The following is a 22,118-nucleotide window of genomic DNA, read 5'->3' as shown; positions in this document are numbered from 1 at the left end:
CAGTGTTTGTATTAGTACTTTTTGAACATTTAGAGCACAATTTCAACAATATCGCGATAATAATGATAACCGTGATCATTTCGGTCACAATCACCATGATATGAAATTTTCATATCATTACAGCCCTAGTTGTGACTCTTATTGATTATTCCAGGTTTGTTGGTAAAATGCAGCAGAGCTCAGGACAGGTAATATTTTTAGACGTTGCCTGAGGCACAGTGTTGTTTCTATGCCTTGTGTGTGTATTTGTGTATGTATGTGTAGGACCATGCAGTGCCAGGACACTCCCCAGCAGGCACCGTGCACAGTACTCTGACTGTTCAGACACAGAGTCAGAGAGCTCCGGGTAAACAGTCCCACCCTGGATTCATTAAGGAATCGCTCTGTTTGCTCTTGGTCAAATGAACACATTTCGTGACATCATTTCCTCCCATGATGCCTCGCTGCCTCATCACTGAACTCACTGTCCACATGAAGAGGAAGTGGAAATATTGGAGAAGGCGCAAGAAAATATTTGGACATATTGGAAGCGTTTAAATATCAGAAATATGAGATGTTCACATGCAGAAAAGAACAGCTTCTTGTCGCTGTGTCAGAATGAAGTCAGATAAATGAGGTTTGGACCTGAAAGATACGTAACTAAGACACTTGAGAATCACAGAGTTGTATCATTACTAAAGGCTGCTATTGTTGTTCTCTGCTGCCAGGCATTTACTGTGTCTATGTCAGCTCTGAATAAACTTTCTATTCAACTTTGTATTCAGTGTCCATACAAACTAATGCCTGCCTTAAAAAAAGCGTCTCTCCCATTTATCACTGCAAATGTCTATAGAACCTCTGAGCGGCCTCAAAGACAGAAAGAGGGGGTGGGGGTGGAAAGAAAACAAAGCCGCTACACCATTGCAACACACAGAAAAGGAAAGTAGAGGCTAGTGAGGCTACAGTAGCAGACATCCACAGAGGTGTCATTGTGTGTGTGACATCAGATCCCAGCTATTTAGCGGACTCTCTCTGGGATTACAGCCCTGATGAGAAAAGAGGACGGAGACAGGAAAGGACGGATGGAGCAGACACTCAGTCCTACCTGCTGCAACTGGACACCTGTCGGGTATTGTTACTGTCAGTTTGGACAGAGGACGGCAGAGTCAATCTAATTTGTCACTGAAACCTGGAGTTTAAACATTATATAACACATGGCATCAAAAGGAAATGTTTTTATGAATGCCACAATATCATTTTCCTTTGTAGATACTTAGACCATTCAGAATATTTAGTTCTGAAATTTAGGATATTTTTGTTTGTTTTAGCTGTATAATAGTAACTAGCGCATTGACCCATGGGGATCCACAGGTTCTAGATTTGCTAGTTTTTATGCTGTTGTGTATTCGTGCATGCTGTACCGCATTCGTCCAGCAGTCACCGCCAAAGCATCTGGGTATAGCAACGTGATTGTAAGGCTATTGTATTCCACAATTATTAATATCTCCCAAAATATTGGTCCTATCAACTTGCCATTTTTGCTAATCTGTTCTTTGACCAAAAATACGTAAGTATGACAAACTGCAGCAGTCAGCTCTGTATGGATTTTGTGTGAATCCCTGGACACACACACACACACACACACACACACACACACACACATATGCACACAGTGGCCACTTGGGTTTTAAAATAGCAATAATGCTATGGTTTATGGTCTATTTTCATGAGAACTGGACTCAAAAAAATAATATTGCCACGCATTTCTCAGAAAAATTAAGTCACTTTTGACCATTAATGGCAATATTATGCAATGGCCTGGTATTCCACCATGTAGAAATACTTAAAAAAAAACTAATGTAAAACTATAGAACTGTAGAATTATATTAAGGGGATCCACATAGATGTGGGCCATATGGTATAAACAAAATAATTTTTTCAGTGGTATGGAGGAGTCACAATTTTATCAGCCTTTTTTCCTGCCTTTGTGAACCCAAAATGAATAAAATGTGATTTAAACGTAGTCTTCTTTAATAAATCTATAGAAAATAATCAACTAACAAAAACCCACACTTCCAAGCATGCCAATGCACAACATTTGTTAAAATTTTTTAAGACTTTTAAATAAAAATCAAACTCCACTGGTAGGCAATGATTAGAGAAACATTTTGAATAAGAAATACTTTTGTGCAATGTCTTTACAAGTTGAAAATAAGTTGTTCTGATATCACAGTCAGTGCCTTCGCAGTAAACTAACCACTTCTACTTTAATATACAGAGATTGTGAATGAATATACTGTATATCAGCAGACAAACCAGCTGCATTTTTAGTTTTGATTTAGCAAGAAAGACTTCCACAGGAAGAACTGATGTAATTTTAAACCACCCATGAAAAAGTAAAAATTAGAAAAATAGAAAAGCACTCAGAAAACGCAGACCTCTGCCAAGGCAGATCAGCCCCCCCCCCCCCGATCACCACCAAAATTTAATCATTTGTTCCTTGTGCCAATATTAACATTTCCTGAAAATTTCATCCAAATCTGCCCATAACTTCTTGAGTTATCTTGCTAACAGACAGACAGACAAACCCCGATGAAAACATAACCTCCACCGTTACACTTGGTGGAGGTAATTAGTGAAAAATAAAAAATGATATACACCATTAACCAAAAATTTGGAATAAAATATGAATTGATTGTGACAATGTGATTTATTCTTGAGAGATAAAGTGTAACTGGAACTCAGTATGTAATCATTACACCAGGTCAAAGGTGATTACTGATGTGTATAAATAGGAATAAAAAGAGGACTGTGTCTGAAAACAGAATTATTCCAACTTTATTGGCAACAGTATATCAAGAGTCATTTCATTTTGGTGAATTTCCTGTTAAAAAATGTTAATGATTATGAAAGTAATATACAGTTTAACCAACTTATCTAGTAAAACTGAATTTCAGTCTACTAGAGGAAGATTTCACAGACACTCTATTTAACATAAAAACACAAAAAGCACCAGGATATGTGACACAATAACAAGCAGTGCAATATTCTCTTTAAAGACATGTTGAGCCAGGTGAAACTAGTGTTAACTATCATAGAGTCACAGGGTTTAGGTCATCCAAGGAGACTGTGATTTAATAGTCTGAGGCATTACAGAGGTGAATCTGCATTAATCTCCTTGGACACGTTCCCAAAACTTGACAGAGAACCATTACTGTAACCCAGTGTAACAGCAGAGGCACAGACTGCTGCTTTGAGCAAAGGATTTAAGTCATTAAGTCATTGCTCATTTCTGGAAAAAAGTGACATGAAATATGGAGCTAAAGACTTTTCTGTAACAGTAAAATATCAGTTGTTCTGTGAGAAAATGAGGGAGCCTAACTGTAGTGCAGATTATATAAAAGTCCATATCATAAAGTTTTAGTTTAACATAAAAGTCCAGACTGGTTTGGTTTTGTTTCCACAAAACAAGTGACATCTATTTAGTTCAATTCTACGATATCCCCAGTGGCTTCCACGCAAAGAGGACACGGGATAGGCTAAAGAGAACGCCACAAAGATAAAGAAATGATAGAGGAAGATAATGAGACAGAAAAATAAAGAAAACAAAAAGACGGAGACACAGACTAAACATAATGGTTACAGTCCAGACAAAACACTGATGACAACTGCGGCATTAGGGAGCGGCCTCAGTCCAGTCCAGTCACACAGACCTATTATCTGTGTGTGTAATGACGGCCTTTCACATTGTAGGACAATCGCACTGAACTGACTCAGTGTACAGATAAAAAAAAATAATAATAAGGCTTGAATGTACTTTTTCCCCTTCAGTTTTCACATGCAACTGATGATGAAAAATATTAACTATAGCATGTGAATGGTATTATTGTAGTAGTTTGCTTTAGGTTATAGGTCAGGGGTGTCAAACTCATTTTAGTTCAGGGGCCACATTAAGTCAAATTTGATCTGAAGTGGGCCAGTGAAATAATAACAAAATAATGTATAAATAATGTCAACTCCAAACTTTCCTCTATGTTTTAGAGAGAAAAAAGTTCAATTATGTGACGAAAATGTTTACATCTGCCAACTATCTTTTAAAACAATGTGAATAACATGAACAAACTGAAATTTCTTAAGGAAACTAAGTGCCATTTTAACAATATTATGTCTCAGTTTATCATTTAAACATGTAAATTACAATATACAGATCACAGTGGATCAACAAACACACGTAACATGTAATAACAGGCAGAATATTGGTAAACTTACACTTCAGACATTTCAAAATGTCCATATTTGTTGAGGTTATTCGCGTTTTTGTGAAATGTTAGTTTGTTTTAGTGTAAATACAGTAAAATGACACGAAAATGTTTACATTAAAAAAGAGAAAAATTTGGAGATGTGAATATTTATAGGTTATTATTATAGTATTTTACTGATCCAATGCACTTCAGATTAAATTGGTCTGCATGTGGAACCTGAACTAAAATGATTAATATCTTCAGTGTAATTTTTGCATTTCACAAATTCATCCCAGGGGCTGAACTGGACCCTTTGGCAGGCCAGATTTGGCCCCCGGGCCGCATGTTTAACACCTGTGTTATAGGTAAAGGTTATAGGTAAAATGAAGTACGGCTGCACAATATTGGAAAAACTGACATCGCAATTTTTTCTTAACACTGTGATATATATTGCGATATAAAGATATACTCAGGAGGATATAATATCTGTGTGGTGCTGATGTAAATGGTCAAACAAATTAGTTGTGTTTCCTCTCGTTGAGGCAACAGGTGCAAGGCACTACCAACACAGAACACATGTTTGAATATCATCCTTCTTGTAGCTGAAATAATTCCAGATAACTGACATTGGGGTTTTTCTGGCACCAAGTCTTCATTTTCTGTGATTTTCTCGTTTTCGTTGTATATTTTTCAATGTTGTTACCAGTGACTCACTCCATGTGCAGGGGCGTGGTCTGCTTCAGCAAACTGATTAAGAATGATTGTGATTGCTGGATTGCTGTGCACAGTGTGTGTCAGGTACCCAGGTTGAAATTAGATGAGAACATGTTGAGCGCATTTGCTTCCTACATTTGCAGGACCTGTGATGTGACTATTGCGCACACGTACATTGCGATGATGATGCTCAAACAATATATTGTGCAGCTCTAAAATGCAGTTTATTAGCTTTTCAGCCACATCAGATGCATCTTTTTTGGATGTTCAATGGCTCTGTAGTGAACATGGACACACCATTATGGTCTCCAAAACTGAGTCACCAATTAAACCAATGTAGTTTGATAAATTAGTGGTTGTAGACACTAGTTTTTATATTCAATTAACTGTTTTGATATAATAACCTTTGAATTCACTGTGAGCTGTTATGAAACCTACATGATCAGTAAAATAAATAAAGGAAAACACCTGGTTTTCACTGGAAAAATATAAAATGCAGGGGATAATATAAAACTAAACTATACTATATATTATAATGTTAAAGTCTGGAACTGTCTTTATAATGAGCTGAAGGACTGTAAAAACATATTCCAACTGAAAAAAGTGTACAAAGACAGAACAATGAGATTATATGAACAGTTATAAGCTTTTACATTTTGCTTCGTATTTGTTTTGCATCTTGTGACATATTCATTTGCTTATTTTGGTCTGGTATTGTAATTTTTTTTTTTTGCATCATTTCGTCAGGTATATATTTACCTATGTTTTGTTTGTTTTGTACTTCCTGGACATGTAGTTTTGCACTTGGTTTTGTATTCATTTTGTATTATCTTTGGATGTATTTTGTTTGGTTTGCCTGACTTCATACAGTATGATTTTATAGCTAGTTGTGTATAGCTAACCATTAGGCAATTATTATTTAGAAGGGGGCAGGAGATATAAGATTTTCTTCATCCTGCTCCTTTTCGAGCATGGGTGTGTATATGTTTTTTTCACCTGACAATTATTGAACATCTGCTGGTGAAATGCACAACCATGAACAAAATAAATGAAATGAAAAAAACAAAACAAAACAAAAAAAAATAAATATATATATATATATATATATATATATATATATATATATATATATATATATATATATATACTAAACGGTGATAAATCACTTAGGAATGGTTAAATGTGGAGAAAAATTCATTTGGAAGTTATAATAATTCCAGGTCTTTTAGGGTTAAAGACACATTGAATCATCTTTCTGAGGCTCTTAACTTTTGACACATTGCACATACTATGAAATATAAACTAGTCTACTTTTTCATGTTTAACTAAAGGTTTGGCCTACTATAGTAACACTGTGTTCACATGTTTAGCTTTAGCCTCAATGGTTTTAGCCTCACTGCTCATGCACAACAGTACACTGAACCTCTGTTCTAAGTGCTTTTATGTGTTATCACAACTAATACATGTTCTGGCTTCACACATTTCATTTAAACAGAAACAGGTGAGGGATAAGGTAGGTGTGAAGCATGTCCTGTATTATTAGTGAGACTGACTTTAACTGTGATTATCATCTGGCAGGCTTCACTCTATGGTTCAACCCAAAACACTCTTTCTCCTGGCTGAATAAGGGCTGCCCTTCAGCGCTGCGGAGACTTACAGCACTAATCCACCTTCTCAAGTGACACACACAGGCTCCTTGCAGACTATTTCCCCAGGAAACGTAATCCTGCTGCTTCTTTAATGCACACTTTGAATGCTTTCTATAAAACCCTTTTCAGTAACTTTACTGTTACTGTCTAAGTATTATTTGTTAATCTTATATGATCAAGAATGTAAAAGAACTTTAATACCTGTTACGTACAGTATCAAAGATGAACCGGGCCATTGTCAGACTCGCACTCTCAGATCAGGTGCCATGTGAAAACCTTTGTGTAATAACTGCTCGACACATTAATCTGCCATGACAATGCCGGTCTGTTGAAGGGAACACTAAAAGAAAAACACTGACATGTTTGGAGGAGACAGGATTAAGTGGATACTTTTACAAAGGGGATTTCAGACTTTACCACTTAACTCTTTTTTCCATTTATTAAATATATAGAACAGATTCTACAAAGAACTGTACAATAATGCCATGTAGCTCCTTTGCTGCGCTGCTGTTGCCACTGTTTCTACTGTGTTTTTTTAATGTCTGTTTGCTGTTTTTATTTGCTGTTTTAATTTATGTAACATGCTGCATCTTTTCAGTGAGACAGACGGAAATAATTTTGCTGTGGGAAACTGTAATGACAACAAGAAAAGCACTCAGAGAGCACAGACCTCCACCAAGACAGATCTGCCCCCCCACTCCCCCCCAATCACCACCAAATTGTAATCATTTCTTCCTTGTACCAGTATCAACATTTCCTACCTACCTGGCGGAGGTAATAAAGGTCCTAATGTCCTTAATGTGACAGATGAAGGGAATAAAAATTATAATTTGTGAGCAAAGAGTGTACATCTACTGAAGTCTTAATCTTTGGACATTTTTGACTGTGCTTGCTGGCTTTGTGCAAAACTGAAAATGTAACAAATATCCTCCTGAGACCCAGCAATGCATTTTTGTCCTCTGAAGTGGCCAAGAGGAAAAAAAAAACCTGTCTACTGCAAAGGACATTCCAAAAAAAAAAAAAATCTGAACAAACCTGTTGCATCATGCTGTTTCCCATTAAGGCAATTATTTAAAATAAAAAAGCCAAAACTTTTATTTAAAGGGTCTCAAGAGGATATTTAATGTTCACTTAAATCAAATTCTGATGATATGTTTGTATTCATTGTTGGGAAAAACCTTAAGAACACAATCTGTTCCTCAGTTTTAGTGTTTTATAGACTTTCTTGTTTTTAACCCTTTAAGCTCTAAGCCTACAATGGTCTGTCTGGAGTTTTTTTTTTTTTTTAATAATGACGATAAAAAGGTCAGAAAATAAGTTGTGAATGAGTACTTTTGCCCATTTTTCCAGAGCACTTATAACTTTCAAAATCTAGCAGTCATTTACAATTTTCTGCATGTTATAATTCTGCTAAAACAGCTTCTCCTCCAGCTTCTAGTACAGGTGTGAGTAAAATTACAGTAATGACCTAATAAAACCTATAAAGCGCAACATCTCAGGTGTCAGAAACCATTGGAAGTTTTCCAATTGCACAAACAGTAAAAGAGTTACAACCATCCAAACTGCATATGCACAGGGTGTGTCAGCGATGACACGTCAGGTTTTAAAGAGTTAAAGCAGTGATTCTCCCAGGGGGCATTGGGACAGCGTTGGGGGGCTGAGAAAGCTGAGAGGGGGGCACTGAGACCGAAGTAGGGGCTGTTAGTCTGTATAAGTATCAATATCACGTAGCATGTTATTATGACAGTGGTGAATTTGTGACACAATCAGGTACGTCACGGACTCCCCCCCCACCCCCCCCCCCCCGCCTCCGGTGGTAACGTCTGGGCACGGGGGGCACTACCTATGCAACGTATATAAGCCAGACCGACCCCAGACCACTGTAACCCCCCCCACACACACACACACACACACACACACACACACACACACTCACACACAACTTCAAGCTCAGAGAATAGACTTTTAAACAGCTCTGCTGGTCTAGAAGTCTGTCCATGGTCTAGCACCAAAGTACACCTCTGACATATCGGTACCATATGAACCATCTGGGACCCTGAGAACCTCAGGGACTGGTCTTCTGCTGGTGCCCAGAGTCAGGACTAAACAGGGTGAAGCTGCATTTCAGTTCCATGCAGCTAAATTCTGGAACAGTCTTCCTGATGATGTGAGACAGGCGTCTGCTCTGACAGAGTTTAAGTCCAGGCTGAAAACACCTCTGTTCAACTGTGTGAAGAACTGAAAGGGTTCTACCTGCACTCTGCTCGTTTACTTTATTTTAATTGATTATTATTTATGTTTTATTGATTATGTTTTAATTGTAATTGTGTGTTTTTAACCTATCTCTTTTCCATTTTTGTAAAGCACTGTGAATTGCCCTGTGTATAAATCTCAGAGTTTTGCTTTGTTGTTTCACTTCATGAGCACATTTGCAAACAATAGTGTAACCCAGAGATCTCATGGAACTGTACAGACTATTTATGGTTCTCATGTTATGAACATTTAAGCAAGAGAAATGTGTGAATGACTTGAGTGATATGAAAACTTGAGACTGATGGAATTTACTGTAGTTAACTGAGTCCTCTGAGATGAAAGGGAGGCACACATTATCACACACATACAGTTCACATGCACACATACCTTCACCAATACACACACAGTCTTTACAGATGAAAACATACACAGAGGGGCTTTGTCGGCCGCTCCCCATGTGACATGTCCTGGTTGGCTCTTGCTCTCGGTCTCATTACTGCGATTACTGTGACAGCCAAAGAAGCGGTGGATTGAACACACCACAAAGCTGCAGAAAACCCAGATATTATAGACCTTTACTGAAACTGTCAGAGGTCAAAGTTAGTTCAGCAAACAGGCCCCTTGTTCATTGGGAAAACAGGTCTGCATGACCCCTCTGCTGACTGAATGACTCCAGTAAACACACTGGAAGAGACGAGAAATGACAAAACACCGGTGATAAAAAGAGGATGAGTCAGCCTGTCACCGACATCCTGATATCACCCTTCCTGAAACACAGCCAATCACTTCACATGCTGACATCACGCATCCTGACAATCAGCCAATCAATCCAATCTGCTGGGATACGGCTGACAGCGCTGCGTCATCAGTGAAAACAGCAGCAAAGCACAACTTATCATCCCTTCCTATTGGGGATAATAAACAGCAATCTAATTTTCGTGTCGGTGCTGTGGTGCACTAAAAACACACACAAGCACAGGCAGCACTGAGAGAACCAGAACAGACAGAAGGGAACATCTGAGCCCAAAGGCAGCAGACAACAACAGGCCTTTTTTTACATCTCCCATCACTACGAGCACACTGACTCATCACCAGACCTCACTGCATGTATTTTTGGATTTTATCATATCTGAAGATACCTTTTGCATGATGCAGTTAAAGACCATAATATAATAGCTGAGGTAATCACTGGACTTTCAGAAGAAAAATCCACATGTCCTTTGTTAGGCATCTTCTAGGCCCCCATGATATTAAGTATTTGTCATGAGACATGGACAAAAAAAGGAAATTGTACAGATAGAGCATCAGATCATGTATTACAGATTCCACATAAAACAGATGAAAATTTAAAAAATGTCAGTGATATTACAATTTTAAGACACTTCAGCATTGGCTTCATTTTGGAGCTGAGGTCACAAGTGTGAATGGATGATTACTGTAAATTAAATGATCATTATTAATTATATTACAAACAGTATCTCAAGATGCTTTTATAGCACATGGTCATATCACAGTAACAGTGAAAATACAATTGATCGTTCTGCTTTGCATAAAAGAATGTTAAGTCTTAAAGATACAACGACATTTACATGAATCTTATTTATTTATTTTTCTAAGGTTATTTTTAATTGAGTTTTTAACAGCAATGGTGCAATAAATTGTCTAAACAATAGGAATTGTTGTTTTTATACAGAACAGAACATACATGCACACACACACACACACACACACACAAAAAAAACCCACAAAACAAGCCACCTATCCCCATGGACAAATGTAACAGAGTTTGTAAGGCGCAAAGTTACACTTCAACATAGGTACAATTGCATACAGATAACACACCACTTTTAATTGGCGTGTTATCTGTATGCATGATAAGCTTTCCGCATGTATGTTCACACCACGTAATATTTAGCGCAACACGTGATTTAGCGCAATTAGCAGTTAGCACGATTAGCAGTTAGGGTTAGGGTTAGGCTTAGGGTTAGCGGTTATGGATATGTAAACCAGAGATCTTGGCGTACATAGACACACGATCAAATGGCGTTGAATGACACGCAAAAGGATGAAAATGCGTACGTATAGTACACCAAGTGCCATAAGAACTGGTGTCACATACAACGCGATTTTATGAGATCAGTCTGACAAATGAGAAAAAAAAGGAAAAAAAAAAACATGTATACATACATACATACAAATACAAATGTATACACGCATACATATAACATGCAACATGACGTATATACATCCCCCTATAGACATATGTACATGTAAGCATACACATGTGTTCATGCCCAAAAATTATGTAGCATAGTGTAAGGCATGTTTATTTTTTTATTGTGACTGCCGAGGTAGATGTTGCTAAATTGTTTCTCACTGTCTCACAACAAAGACAAGAGTTCTATTCTATTCTATACTTAGATCTTCAAATATTATTGCATTATACTGAGTTGGACATGCAGAATACAAATCTACACGAACAGATGAGACTAAGCAGCTGAAGAATGTCTGAGTGTTTTGATGAAGATGTGGGTGGACTGTAGTCCTCTGAGATGCCTTAGATGTGGACTGATGACAGTAATGCTATCCAACAGAAGTTAATAAGCGACCGCTCTGCTCCATACACATTTACACACAAACACACAGGTGCCCGCAAACTCATGTGAATGCACACGCTCTACTGGTTCTCTGTTTTTTGTGTAACTGAGACCACAGGGCTGCACTTAGATTTCAGCAGACACACACAGACCTATTACAGCCCCAGTCTTTCCTCTAGTCAAAAGCCTCTGTTTAAGTGCACACACTGAATCAAAAGGCTCTTTTTCCGACGTAGCAGAAAGCAGGTGCATGTGTAAGTGTGTTTGCAATAGTGTGTGTGTGTGTGTGTGTGTGTGTGTGTGTGTGTGTGTGTGTGTGTAATATGGTTTTGTTGAATGAGGTCTAATGGCTGCCCCGAGCATGAGAAGACATGCTGAGAAACAGAGGTGAGGTCATGTAAGGATGTATAAAATGAGAAAAATTAGACCTCGCAAACTGTGAAATATGTGTTTTTCATCCTTAAAGCAGTGATATTTAGCTTTTTTTTTTTTAATGGAATTACACATTTTAAAACATTTCCCTGTGGTCTACATAAACTGTAAATGCTATGCTTGGGTTTGAATTCTTCATTAATTCAACTCCACAGGTCCATCTTCAACCCTATTTCTGAGTAATGACACCAGAAAGGTCATTTTGAGCGCTGGCCCTTTAAATGCAAATGAGCCACTTCAGGCCACGCCCCCTTCAGGTTGTTGGCTGTGCTGCTCTGTCCCGTTCAACCAACAACTAAACATTTTAGGTAATCGTCTCCAAGTTTGGACATATTTTCAGTATGGACTACAACCGCTGCTGCTGACAAATAATTATGTCGTACTTGGAGAAATGTTCATCCGAAGTCTTGACCTTATATGTGCAAATGTCGTGACATAACTAGTTATAGATGTAAAAAAAAAATAGCTTTGCAGCACCTGGAGGGTTAAAATTCAAACTTTTTGAATTATTAGGGTATGCAAATACACAGATAAATGTATCAAAGTCTAATAAAAGTGGGTTTAGAAAAATATGACCCCTTTAATGCCTGTGTTTCTGTAAAAAGTATGATTCCGTAAATGCAAAAAATAAAGATACACCGAGATACAGTGATGTCGATCATTGGGTTTTGGGCTGACATTTGAAGGCAGGAGTATGGGTTTTGGCTTTTGCTATGTTGGCTTTTTGGAGACAAACAAGCGGAGGTGAAGCAGCACATGGATGATGGGCAAGCTAATGCTAAGTGCTATTTTCCCTAGCAATGACACCTGTCAAGGGATGATTTGAGTCTCGGCACAATGTGAGTCATGCATGCGTAGAAGCATTTATCTCTGTCCGCCATCTTTTATGACTCGCTACAACAAACTCGCTAGGACAAATCACTGTTAAAGTACAGAGATTTTAGCTTCAAGGAGTATCTTTCTAGCGATCAGAAGTGATTTTGAGACTCAATTTATATGCCTACTTTTAGTTTCTTTCACAGCTGACAAACTTTGTGATCTAAATCTGGGGGAAACTGAGCAGTGGAGGGTATGATTTGTCTTAGTGATGTTGCCTTAGCAAGTTGTAAAAGATGGTGGACAGAGATAAATGCTTCTATGCATGCACGACTCATATCGTTCCAAGACCCAAATCGTCCTTTGACAACACCAACAAAATGTTTCATTGAACACCATCATAAGAAAATCATTTTAAAGTGAACCACTAGAACACTTTGTAGCCTCTTCAACCCAGTTCTGTATGAGTATCCACGGTAATGCTTCAAGACATTTGTACCACTATAGGCTACACATGCTATACATCCAAATTAGCATAATACCATCAGCTAAAAGCTCAACAAAACCAACTGTCAGACAACAGAACACAGTCTAAACAACAAGCACTTAATAGGACAAATATCTAAAACAAGCTAAAAGTCTGAGACCAGCGTATGTCATGAATAATTTCATCAAACAAACGACCAATGCCACCAACTTTGCAGCGCTAAGCTAACACTAAGCACATTCAAGATTGCAAGTATTGTTTCTCTACTGATAAAACTCACTGAATGAGCAGAGGAAGAGCAAAAAAAAGGTTGCATTGTGATGCAAGGATTATGAATTTTGTCTTATATTTGCTGTTTTCTGATCATAATATGTTTTATATGAATGAAGCTTCTGCTATGGGTTAATCCATTGTTTTGTGTAGCATTTCGATGATTCTGACTAGAAACAAACAGCCCCTTTAGTGAATGTTCATTGTTTGCTAGCTTGGCCTTTGTGGAACCAGCATCTAGTGGCTATACTTCAGTCGAGGTCCTTGTGCCATGAGGAAAACAAAGAGCTTCTACTGTTTTAACTCACTGTAGGAGTGCCACTCAGTGTCTCTATTGTCAGCTGGTCTGGACACCTCCCTTTAAACTGCAGTTTAACGGCACAGAAAAGCATCAGCACAGGCTATGAAAGCTAATGAATTCAGGGTTGAATAGGCTGCATCCAAGACGTAATCCAGTAATAGATAAAAAATTAATGTGCAACTTAATCTACTGGAGCACTTCATCTGATTGATGCCTCTGACAAGTGGAAACACTCAACATCCTCAAACACTGGATCAAATATCAAAGACCCCCCTCCCTTCCATCAGTGTTCATCAAGACTCATTTCTGGTCCTTTCTGAATAATGTCTAGAAAAAGCAAGTCAGAGACAAAGATCGGGAAAGGGGAGCATGTTCTGCTGACTCAGACTTTGCCCCTCCTGTTTTCTGCATGGCCCACTAACCCCGTCCATTCACAGGGCTGTCACTGCACATCCCCAGGCCTCAAAAAGACCCACAGTTACCATGGTGACAGCAAGCACAGGGTTCTGACAAGCTGCCACAGGGAAAACTGGATCAGTGTTTGCAGCTCTAACTGCTTCCTGGGTTAAAGGTCTCTGGACAGGAAGTGGGCTACAGGGTGGCGCAGGATGGAGATGTCACTGTCACAGAGCGCTACAGAGGGGTGGATGAGGATATCAAACACACACCTCTGTCCTCCACATCTGATACCAGCTTCATGGAAACATTCCTTTTTCAAGGATAGTCCAGCTATTGATGGCACTCATGGGACGTATGTGGAAAAATAAAAGGTAAAAACATGTTTTGCATGAATTCAAATAGGAGGGCTCACAAAGAACTACACTTGAGGTTGGTGTTCTAGTTTTGGAAGGGAAATCAGTGGTTTTGAAGCGGAACAATCTCAAAGCACATTGTCTTACAAATGTGAACTGATGCTTGCCAAAGCTGGTTAGACAGAGGTTACTGAATACTTCAGCAGCTGCAATCTCATATGTCAGCAGCTGGCATATGGCTCTCAGCTTGTTTTGTTTTGTGTCGCAGTTCACTTGAGTTGGTTCATGAATATTTATCATGAATATGCCTGAACGCACACAGGTTTATGCATGCGTGCACTGCACACACACATACATGTGAACACACACACACAAAGCTGTTGTATCATAGCAGCAGGCACACAGCCCTTCACCCTCAAACCTAATCCATGGAGGTCAAGGGGGAGGGGCTTAAGTCAGACAGACAGCCCAAAGAGCAGAGGACATATGTGTATTAGTAAGAGAGTGAAGTCAGAACGGTTTGCTGTATTCTCTGAATCATTTTGCAAAGCATTTGGGATGTATTTATATTACATTTTTAAAATTTGTTTTAGTTATTTAACTGCTGCAGGCTAAAATGAAGACTAGCTGCACAAATAATCATAGTGCACTCATAATGTCACCCTGTGCAATTATATAATCATAAAAGAATCCACTATTTAAAGGTCTAGATTGTATACGGGGATATTTTGGCTAAACAGAGAGGTACTGTGTAAAACATGCAAAATTAAAGTCACCTGCAATGTTTTTTAATGGTTTTGAATAGTTCATACTAGTTTAATGTTTCAGGTTTGAGAATATACATTTTAAACCAATCAGTAATAAGTGCATTATCCTTTATAACCATGTAAACACACTGTAATCACAATGTTATCCTCAATATGACTGTCACCACATCATGCAGTCCTACTGATGACCTAACTACACTGTTACCCATAAAGTTGGAATCATTTTGTTTTCAGTTACATTCCTCTTTTTATTCCTATTTTTACACATCAGTAACCACCTTTGACCAGGTACAATGATTACAATGAGTCCCAGTTGCACTTTATCAAGAATAAATCCCGTTGTCACAATCAGTTCATGAGAAATTATTTCATCTTGATGGTCAACACTGTACATGACCATCTACTTTTGGGCGATGAGATTTAAAAGCATAAAAAAATATATACATATTTTGTGAAAACACTTATCCTGCTATATAAATATATAAATATCTACTAATGCGTCACTCGTAAATGGCTTCAACTTGATCTGGAAGACTGGTTGAAAATTGTTGATGAAATTCACATAACGCAGAGATTAACATTTATGCTGAGGCGGCAAGATGAACTTTACATAATAACATGAGGAAAATGGATTAGTTTACTTAAACACAATAAATGTGTGGTTTGTCTCATAGTCCTGTGAAATACTATATAAACTGCTGCTCTTAAAATTTAATTAATTAGGTAACTTGATTGCTATTTCATAACTGTAACCTAAATTATCATTACTATTAGATCGTGACTATTATCTGTTGCCGATTGTTGTTTGTTATGTTCTGTATGACAAAATGATAAATAATTAATAAAAACTAAGTGTCAAAAAAATGATCATAGCGTTACCATAATTCACAGTGTATTTAAACTTCAATATTCAACTATCTGAAACGTGAACTACGCTGTTGGCTACTTGTGCCAGTCACCTCTAAATTATTAAAGCTGTACTTCAAGGATATTGACAAACTAATAAGTCACTTGACTGGCTCCTAACATCATGACTTGCTTCTTGGATCAATGTTTAACTTCTTGTTTTGCTTTTCCATGGAATATGAACCAAGACAGCTCACTAATATACAGATGGGCTGTTACATAAGAACAGAGATCTGCACCACAGAGCTTGATGTGCACACACACTTTCACACAGGACAGAAAACACTGAGCGTCAGTCAGTGTGTGTTTGTCAAATCATTCGGCAATGTGCTACCGAAGTGCCCCATCTGTTTGCTGTCAAGCGTGTAAAAAACCTTCAAAAGATAACAGCAGAGCTCACCACACAGTATCTGCTGTTTAAATAACCCTAATGAAGTTCCATCAAGGCCCAAGTACGTCTTTCCAGCAATAAATCAAAAAGACTAAAACAACTCCAACTTTTCTCTATTCAGACTCCAGCTTCTTTTTTTTTTTTCTTCTTCTGCTTTTTACTTCAAAAAAGAGACAGAAACGGGATGATGAAGCAGCATTTCATCACTCTGGACATGCTGGGATGAAGGATTAGAAAGTTGCTAACAGACGGCATTAGCGTCACAGGCTGAGGCAGGTACAGGATGGCAACCTGCTAGCTGATTACCCAAAACACATACACAGCTAACTAAACTGTTACAGCCTGGAGAGTCGCTCTATCAAAGCCTTTCAGATGCTTTAAGGCTCAGCTTCCCCACAACGCTGCAGCTCCAAAATAATTAGACTGTTGCCAAGGCGATTAATGGTGCTGAAAAAACAACATGAAACTGCGGTTTGATGTTTAAAGGCATGAAGTCAGTGATTTAGAGGCAGATGAAAAGGAGGATAACTGCTGACTTCCAGTAATTATTCAGTGAAAATCACAATTACACTTATAATAAAAGATGAAACAGACTTTTCTTCAGTCTTTGTCGGATCACCTTAACACAAGTACCATGAGGTAAAACAAGCCTAAGATAATGTGTGCACCTATTAATTTTAACTTTCCCCAACTATGTGTTTGTTGTTGAACTAAAATCCGGTTGTTAATACATCATTCTCCTCAGTGTGAGTGCGTTTTAGCTTCTCTTCATGTTGTTTTTACTGTAAATATTAGACGTGGGACTTCTTGACAGACTTACAGAGACAGAAATATAAATCATGGGCCTTTCAACAAGCCTACAGTATACACAACATACAATGTTGAAGAGGTGTGGTAGCTGTTTCCTATGCAACAGACAGCTAGAGAAATATGATCTGTAGACATGTCTGTATCTACCTGAATAACATCAAACTAGCATTAATTCTAGAGGTCGACCGATAAGGGTTTTTCTAATGCCGATGGCAATTTTTTTAAAAATTTGGTCAGCCAATGACTGATATCTACAGCCGATTTTTGAGACCAATATTTAAGGCCAATTTTTTTTTTTTAAAGGACATTGACCCTAAAATACAATTGAAACCCTCACATAATTAAGATTTGATGCAACAAAATAAATGAAATTATTAATACACGTACACATAGTGCTCTTTTAACATTCATTGAACTTAAAGTGCTGCCCACACAGGTGCCTGATCAAATATCTGATAACATTTTTATCACTGATCAAATATTGTCTTTATTAAAAAAAAAAAATTAAGGCCGATGGCCGATATCGAAAAAAATCAATGTAACGGCCCCATACATCGGCCAACCGATATATCGGTCAACCTCTAATTAATTCTTGGTTTTCCACTAGGAATGTGCATGGAAAATTGATATGTCGATAAGTCAATATAATACCTTTTAAGCCTGGCTTTCAATTAAACTTTACCTCTTTATTTATTCGGTACTTATTGCAATTATTGCGTATTTATCTATTCATTTAGTCTACTTTTAGTAATCTGCTTTCTAGCTGGCATATTCTTTTATTTTATTACTTATTTATTTTATCTCATTTTAACTTATTTATTTACTTATTTATTGGCTGATTTAAAATTGTGCTCTATTTTGAGTTTTTATCCTGCCTCTGGTGTTTCCTCACTTATGCTAGCGCTTCCTCAGCTCCCGTCCTTTCTTATATAGGCTGTTCTTATTTTAGCACCTACTACTACAAAGTCTTCCCATTTATGTGTGTGTTTGTTGCACTCTGTTTGCATGAAAAGTGTTATGTAAATAAGTATGATTGATTGATGGATTGATTGATTGAATAGGCATGGTTGACAATATTTTTAAAGCATGGATGACTTTTTATTTTGGGGTTTCATGCAGACACAGAAATATTGTTCATGGCATTATTTCTGCATATGCACATGTTAAAGTAAAAAAAAAATGCAACAAAAAACACAGAAGACTTTTTTAACAGCATATGTGTAATGAATAACAGTAATACACTTGCTTCCTATTTATTTCCCCAGTTTTGCCCTGCAGTCTGTGACAATATGGCGTGTTAAAAGAAGCTGATTCACTGTTTTATTGGTTCTCCTTGCTAGAATTACAAGTCTGCATGTACATTTAGGCTTTTTAAACATATATTTGAGACAGAATGCCATTGTTGAGCTAAAGGAGGGAGAGCCTCAGTGACAGGAGATGTGCCTCGTCTGCATGACTTAAGGAAAAAAGAGGTAAATGACAAAGCATTTTCAACTCCCACAGCTGACCTCATGACTGGCTCTCATCTGTTACTGACTCCAACTGCAATCAAACGCTGATTCAATCAATAAATTTCGGAAAAAAAAACAAAACACAACACATAGATGAGTGGATAAACCAGTACATAGGAGACTGATCACCAATAGGGCTAAATATGGAAGCTCGAGCAGCAAATAAAAGGTCTGAGCTGTTACGAAATAATGACGCCTGTGCTTTCTAAGAAGATACAATACCAGAATAATTTCCTTTCAAACACACACCTTTGTGTAATGTGATAGATCATTATTAGTCACCTTCATGTATGTGTGTACTGTAGTGTGTGGCAAAGATTAAAATCTTGTCTGACATAAAAGAAAGGTAACTCTATACCATTATTGCATAATTGACAAATGTAAGCGTACAATATGACTACGAGACTGTACAGCATAAGCAGGGTGCATGATGGGATATACTGACAGATTATTTATTATCTATGAAGGAGAGACAGGCTAGTAAACCCAGTTGGCTGAGCAAACAGAGTTCTGGGTCAAAGTCTAAACGCACAATAACAAGGATTGGAAGGAGAGAGAGAAGAGAAACATGAGAGGAACAAGCTTTTGTCCCCTGTCTTCCACTGATCCCGTTCACATGACATATCAGATTGTCTTTCCAAAACACACACACACACACACATATACACACACAGACAAAACCACCTGCCCTGGTTTTTGCTGCAGCCCTATCACACTGTTCTATTGATGTCTTTATTGATTTGGGTTTTATTGTTTGGGTTTCCTCTTTTTGTCTTGTCCTTCTGCTCTAAACACACACACAGTGCCCTATAATCTCATTATAAACACATGCAAGATACCGATAAAACCTGTGACGACACAGTCTGTTGCATCACATTTGCTATTCAAGTGACAGCATAGACTGGAATAAGGGACAAAGGTCAGATCAACATGGCTACTACAACCCAAAATATACTAAATACAACACACCTCCATACAAATGCATTAAATCACAGGTGACAAACATGCGGCCCGGGGGCCAAATCTGGCCTGCCAAAGGGTCCAGTCCCTTGGGATGAATTTGTGAAATGCAAAAATTACACTAAGAAATTAACAATTCTTATAGTTCAGGTTCCACATTCAGACCAATTCAATCTCAAATGGGTCAGACCAGTAAAATACTATCATAATAATCTATACATAATGACAACTCCAAATTGTTCTCTTTGTAAATGTAAATATTTTCATGTATTTACACTAAAACAAAGTATAATTTCGCAAAAAATGTGAATAACCTGAACAAATATGAACAACCTGAAATGTCTTAAGAGAAATCAGTACAATTTTAACAAGATTCTGCCTGTTATTAAATGTTTTGTGTATTTGTAGATCCATTGTGATCTGTAAGGTATAATGTACATGTGTAAATGATAAACTGAGACAGAATATTGTTAAAATTACACTTATTTTTTCAGTTTGTTCATGTTCTTCACATCTTTTGAAAGGATAGTTTGTAGATGTAAACCTTTTCATGATGTAAATTTACTTTTTTTGCTCTAAAACAGAGAAAAGTTTGGAGTTGACAGCATTTATATATTAGTATGTTATTATTTTACCGCTTCGTCCCACTGCAGATCAAATTTAGCTGAATGTGGCCCCTGAACTAAAATGAGCTTGACACCCCTGCACCAAATCCTGATTCATTTTACTGTTTTGCTATCACCTGCTACTGCAAAAATCGTTATATCTTTTGTAAACGGTTAAAAAAAACTTCACAAAACACACTGAGGAGAAGACTAGCAGGCTTTTGCTTGGCCTAATTCCTTAGCACATAGATCTTCATTCATAAATCCACTACACAAAGCATGTACTGACACTGCAGGTATTAACAAAAGAAGCTCATGTAACCATAAGCCACAGGGTTGGTAGGTGTTCAATATGTAAAGCGTATTAAACAACACCTCCTGGCTTTCATATGGAAAATAACATGTTCATGGCAACAATAGATTCAGTGGCAGGTTTGCAGAATAAGGGTCGATTTGGAGGGGTATGGAGATAATGTAGAGCACATGAAAGCAGAACATTAAATGTGCATGGTGCATATGGATGATGTGCATATGGGTATGGGTGCAGGTGTGTTCCAGGAGCATCTTTTTTGCAGAGGAAGGTCCTGCTTCCATCCTTACCTCAGGGCCACGCGCACAGAGCTCTCATCCGGCGCGCCGCTCATGGTGCCATCAAACCCAGGCCAAGAGTCCGCTTAAAAATAGCTCGATTTCCCTTTTCTTTATCCTCTTACAAGACAACGGAGCTCCCCCCTCCTCCTCCTTCCCCACACCTCCCAGAAAAGCGCTTCTATCTTGAGCCACCGCTGCCTTCACCTCCTCCTCCTCCTCCTCCCCTTCACCGGTTCGCACAGAGGAATAAGAAGAGCAGCCATGTTTGTTTGTTTTTTATCAGATGGAGCTGATTTGTTTATTTTTCCATTGTCGAGGGGGGAAGTGTGCTTTGCTTCCGGCGGTGGTCACCTCTCCGACGGTATGGTGTCATCCTCCGGCCGCGGCGCAGAGCGGTGTGTGCGCGCACGCGAGCCACTTGGCGTGAGGTTCCCAAGACCCATGACGTAAACAGACTCCTCCTCCTGAGCTGTACCAACACAGACAGGGGACAACCAGCCACCAACCAGACACAACATGCACAAAAGAAGCAGCACATACATGATGATAATAATAATAATATATGATAATAATATTAACAACAACAACAACAACAACAATAATAATAATAATAATAATAATAAAGATGTAATGACAATGATGGATAGAACAGTCCATCTAGGTTTTAGATAGATAGATAGATAGATAGATAGATAGATAGATAGATAGATAGATAGATAGATAGATAGATAGATAGATAGATAGATAGATAGATAGATAGATAGATAGATAGATAGATAGTTTTATAATTTAGCCCTCTCATGCACAGCGGTCACTACAGTGGACAGTTATTCTACACCTGTTCTCTTGTATTTTCATGGATTTGTTGTTTTAGTTCTATATCAGCCAACACACAGTGGACGCTTACACACCATCCCATACACTGTAATTCTTCTCATTACTGTAACTTTCCTGTTCTTGATAAACCTGATCTGCAGTGACATATTTGAGTATAAATCAACTGCTAATTGTTTAGACTGTAATTAACAGTTTAAATAAATAAAAAAAAAAATATATATATATATATGTTGTTGTTTTTTTTGCATA

The 22,118-nt window shown here is 37.8% G+C and overlaps 1 protein-coding gene across 8 annotated transcripts in view; it reads right to left on the bottom strand.

Moving 5' to 3' along the window:
* Positions 1-21,442, bottom strand: part of LOC115429367 (kinesin-like protein KIF21A) — a 63,653-nt gene extending 42,211 nt beyond the window's left edge. For all 8 annotated transcript variants that reach the window (XM_030148727.1, XM_030148729.1, XM_030148733.1 and 5 more), the window contains exon 1: positions 21,042-21,442. In XM_030148727.1, coding sequence (XP_030004587.1) covers positions 21,042-21,085 — 44 coding nt within the window. In that variant the 5' untranslated portion in view covers positions 21,086-21,442. The remainder of the gene's footprint in view (positions 1-21,041) is intronic.
* Positions 21,443-22,118: the final 676 nt, after the last annotated feature.

Source organism: Sphaeramia orbicularis, chromosome 12 (assembly GCF_902148855.1).
Source record: "Sphaeramia orbicularis chromosome 12, fSphaOr1.1, whole genome shotgun sequence".
In the NCBI taxonomy this organism is placed as follows: Eukaryota; Metazoa; Chordata; class Actinopteri; order Kurtiformes; family Apogonidae; genus Sphaeramia; species Sphaeramia orbicularis.
Note: the sequence above shows the minus strand (reverse complement) of the source record. Positions and strands in the feature narration are given on the sequence as shown.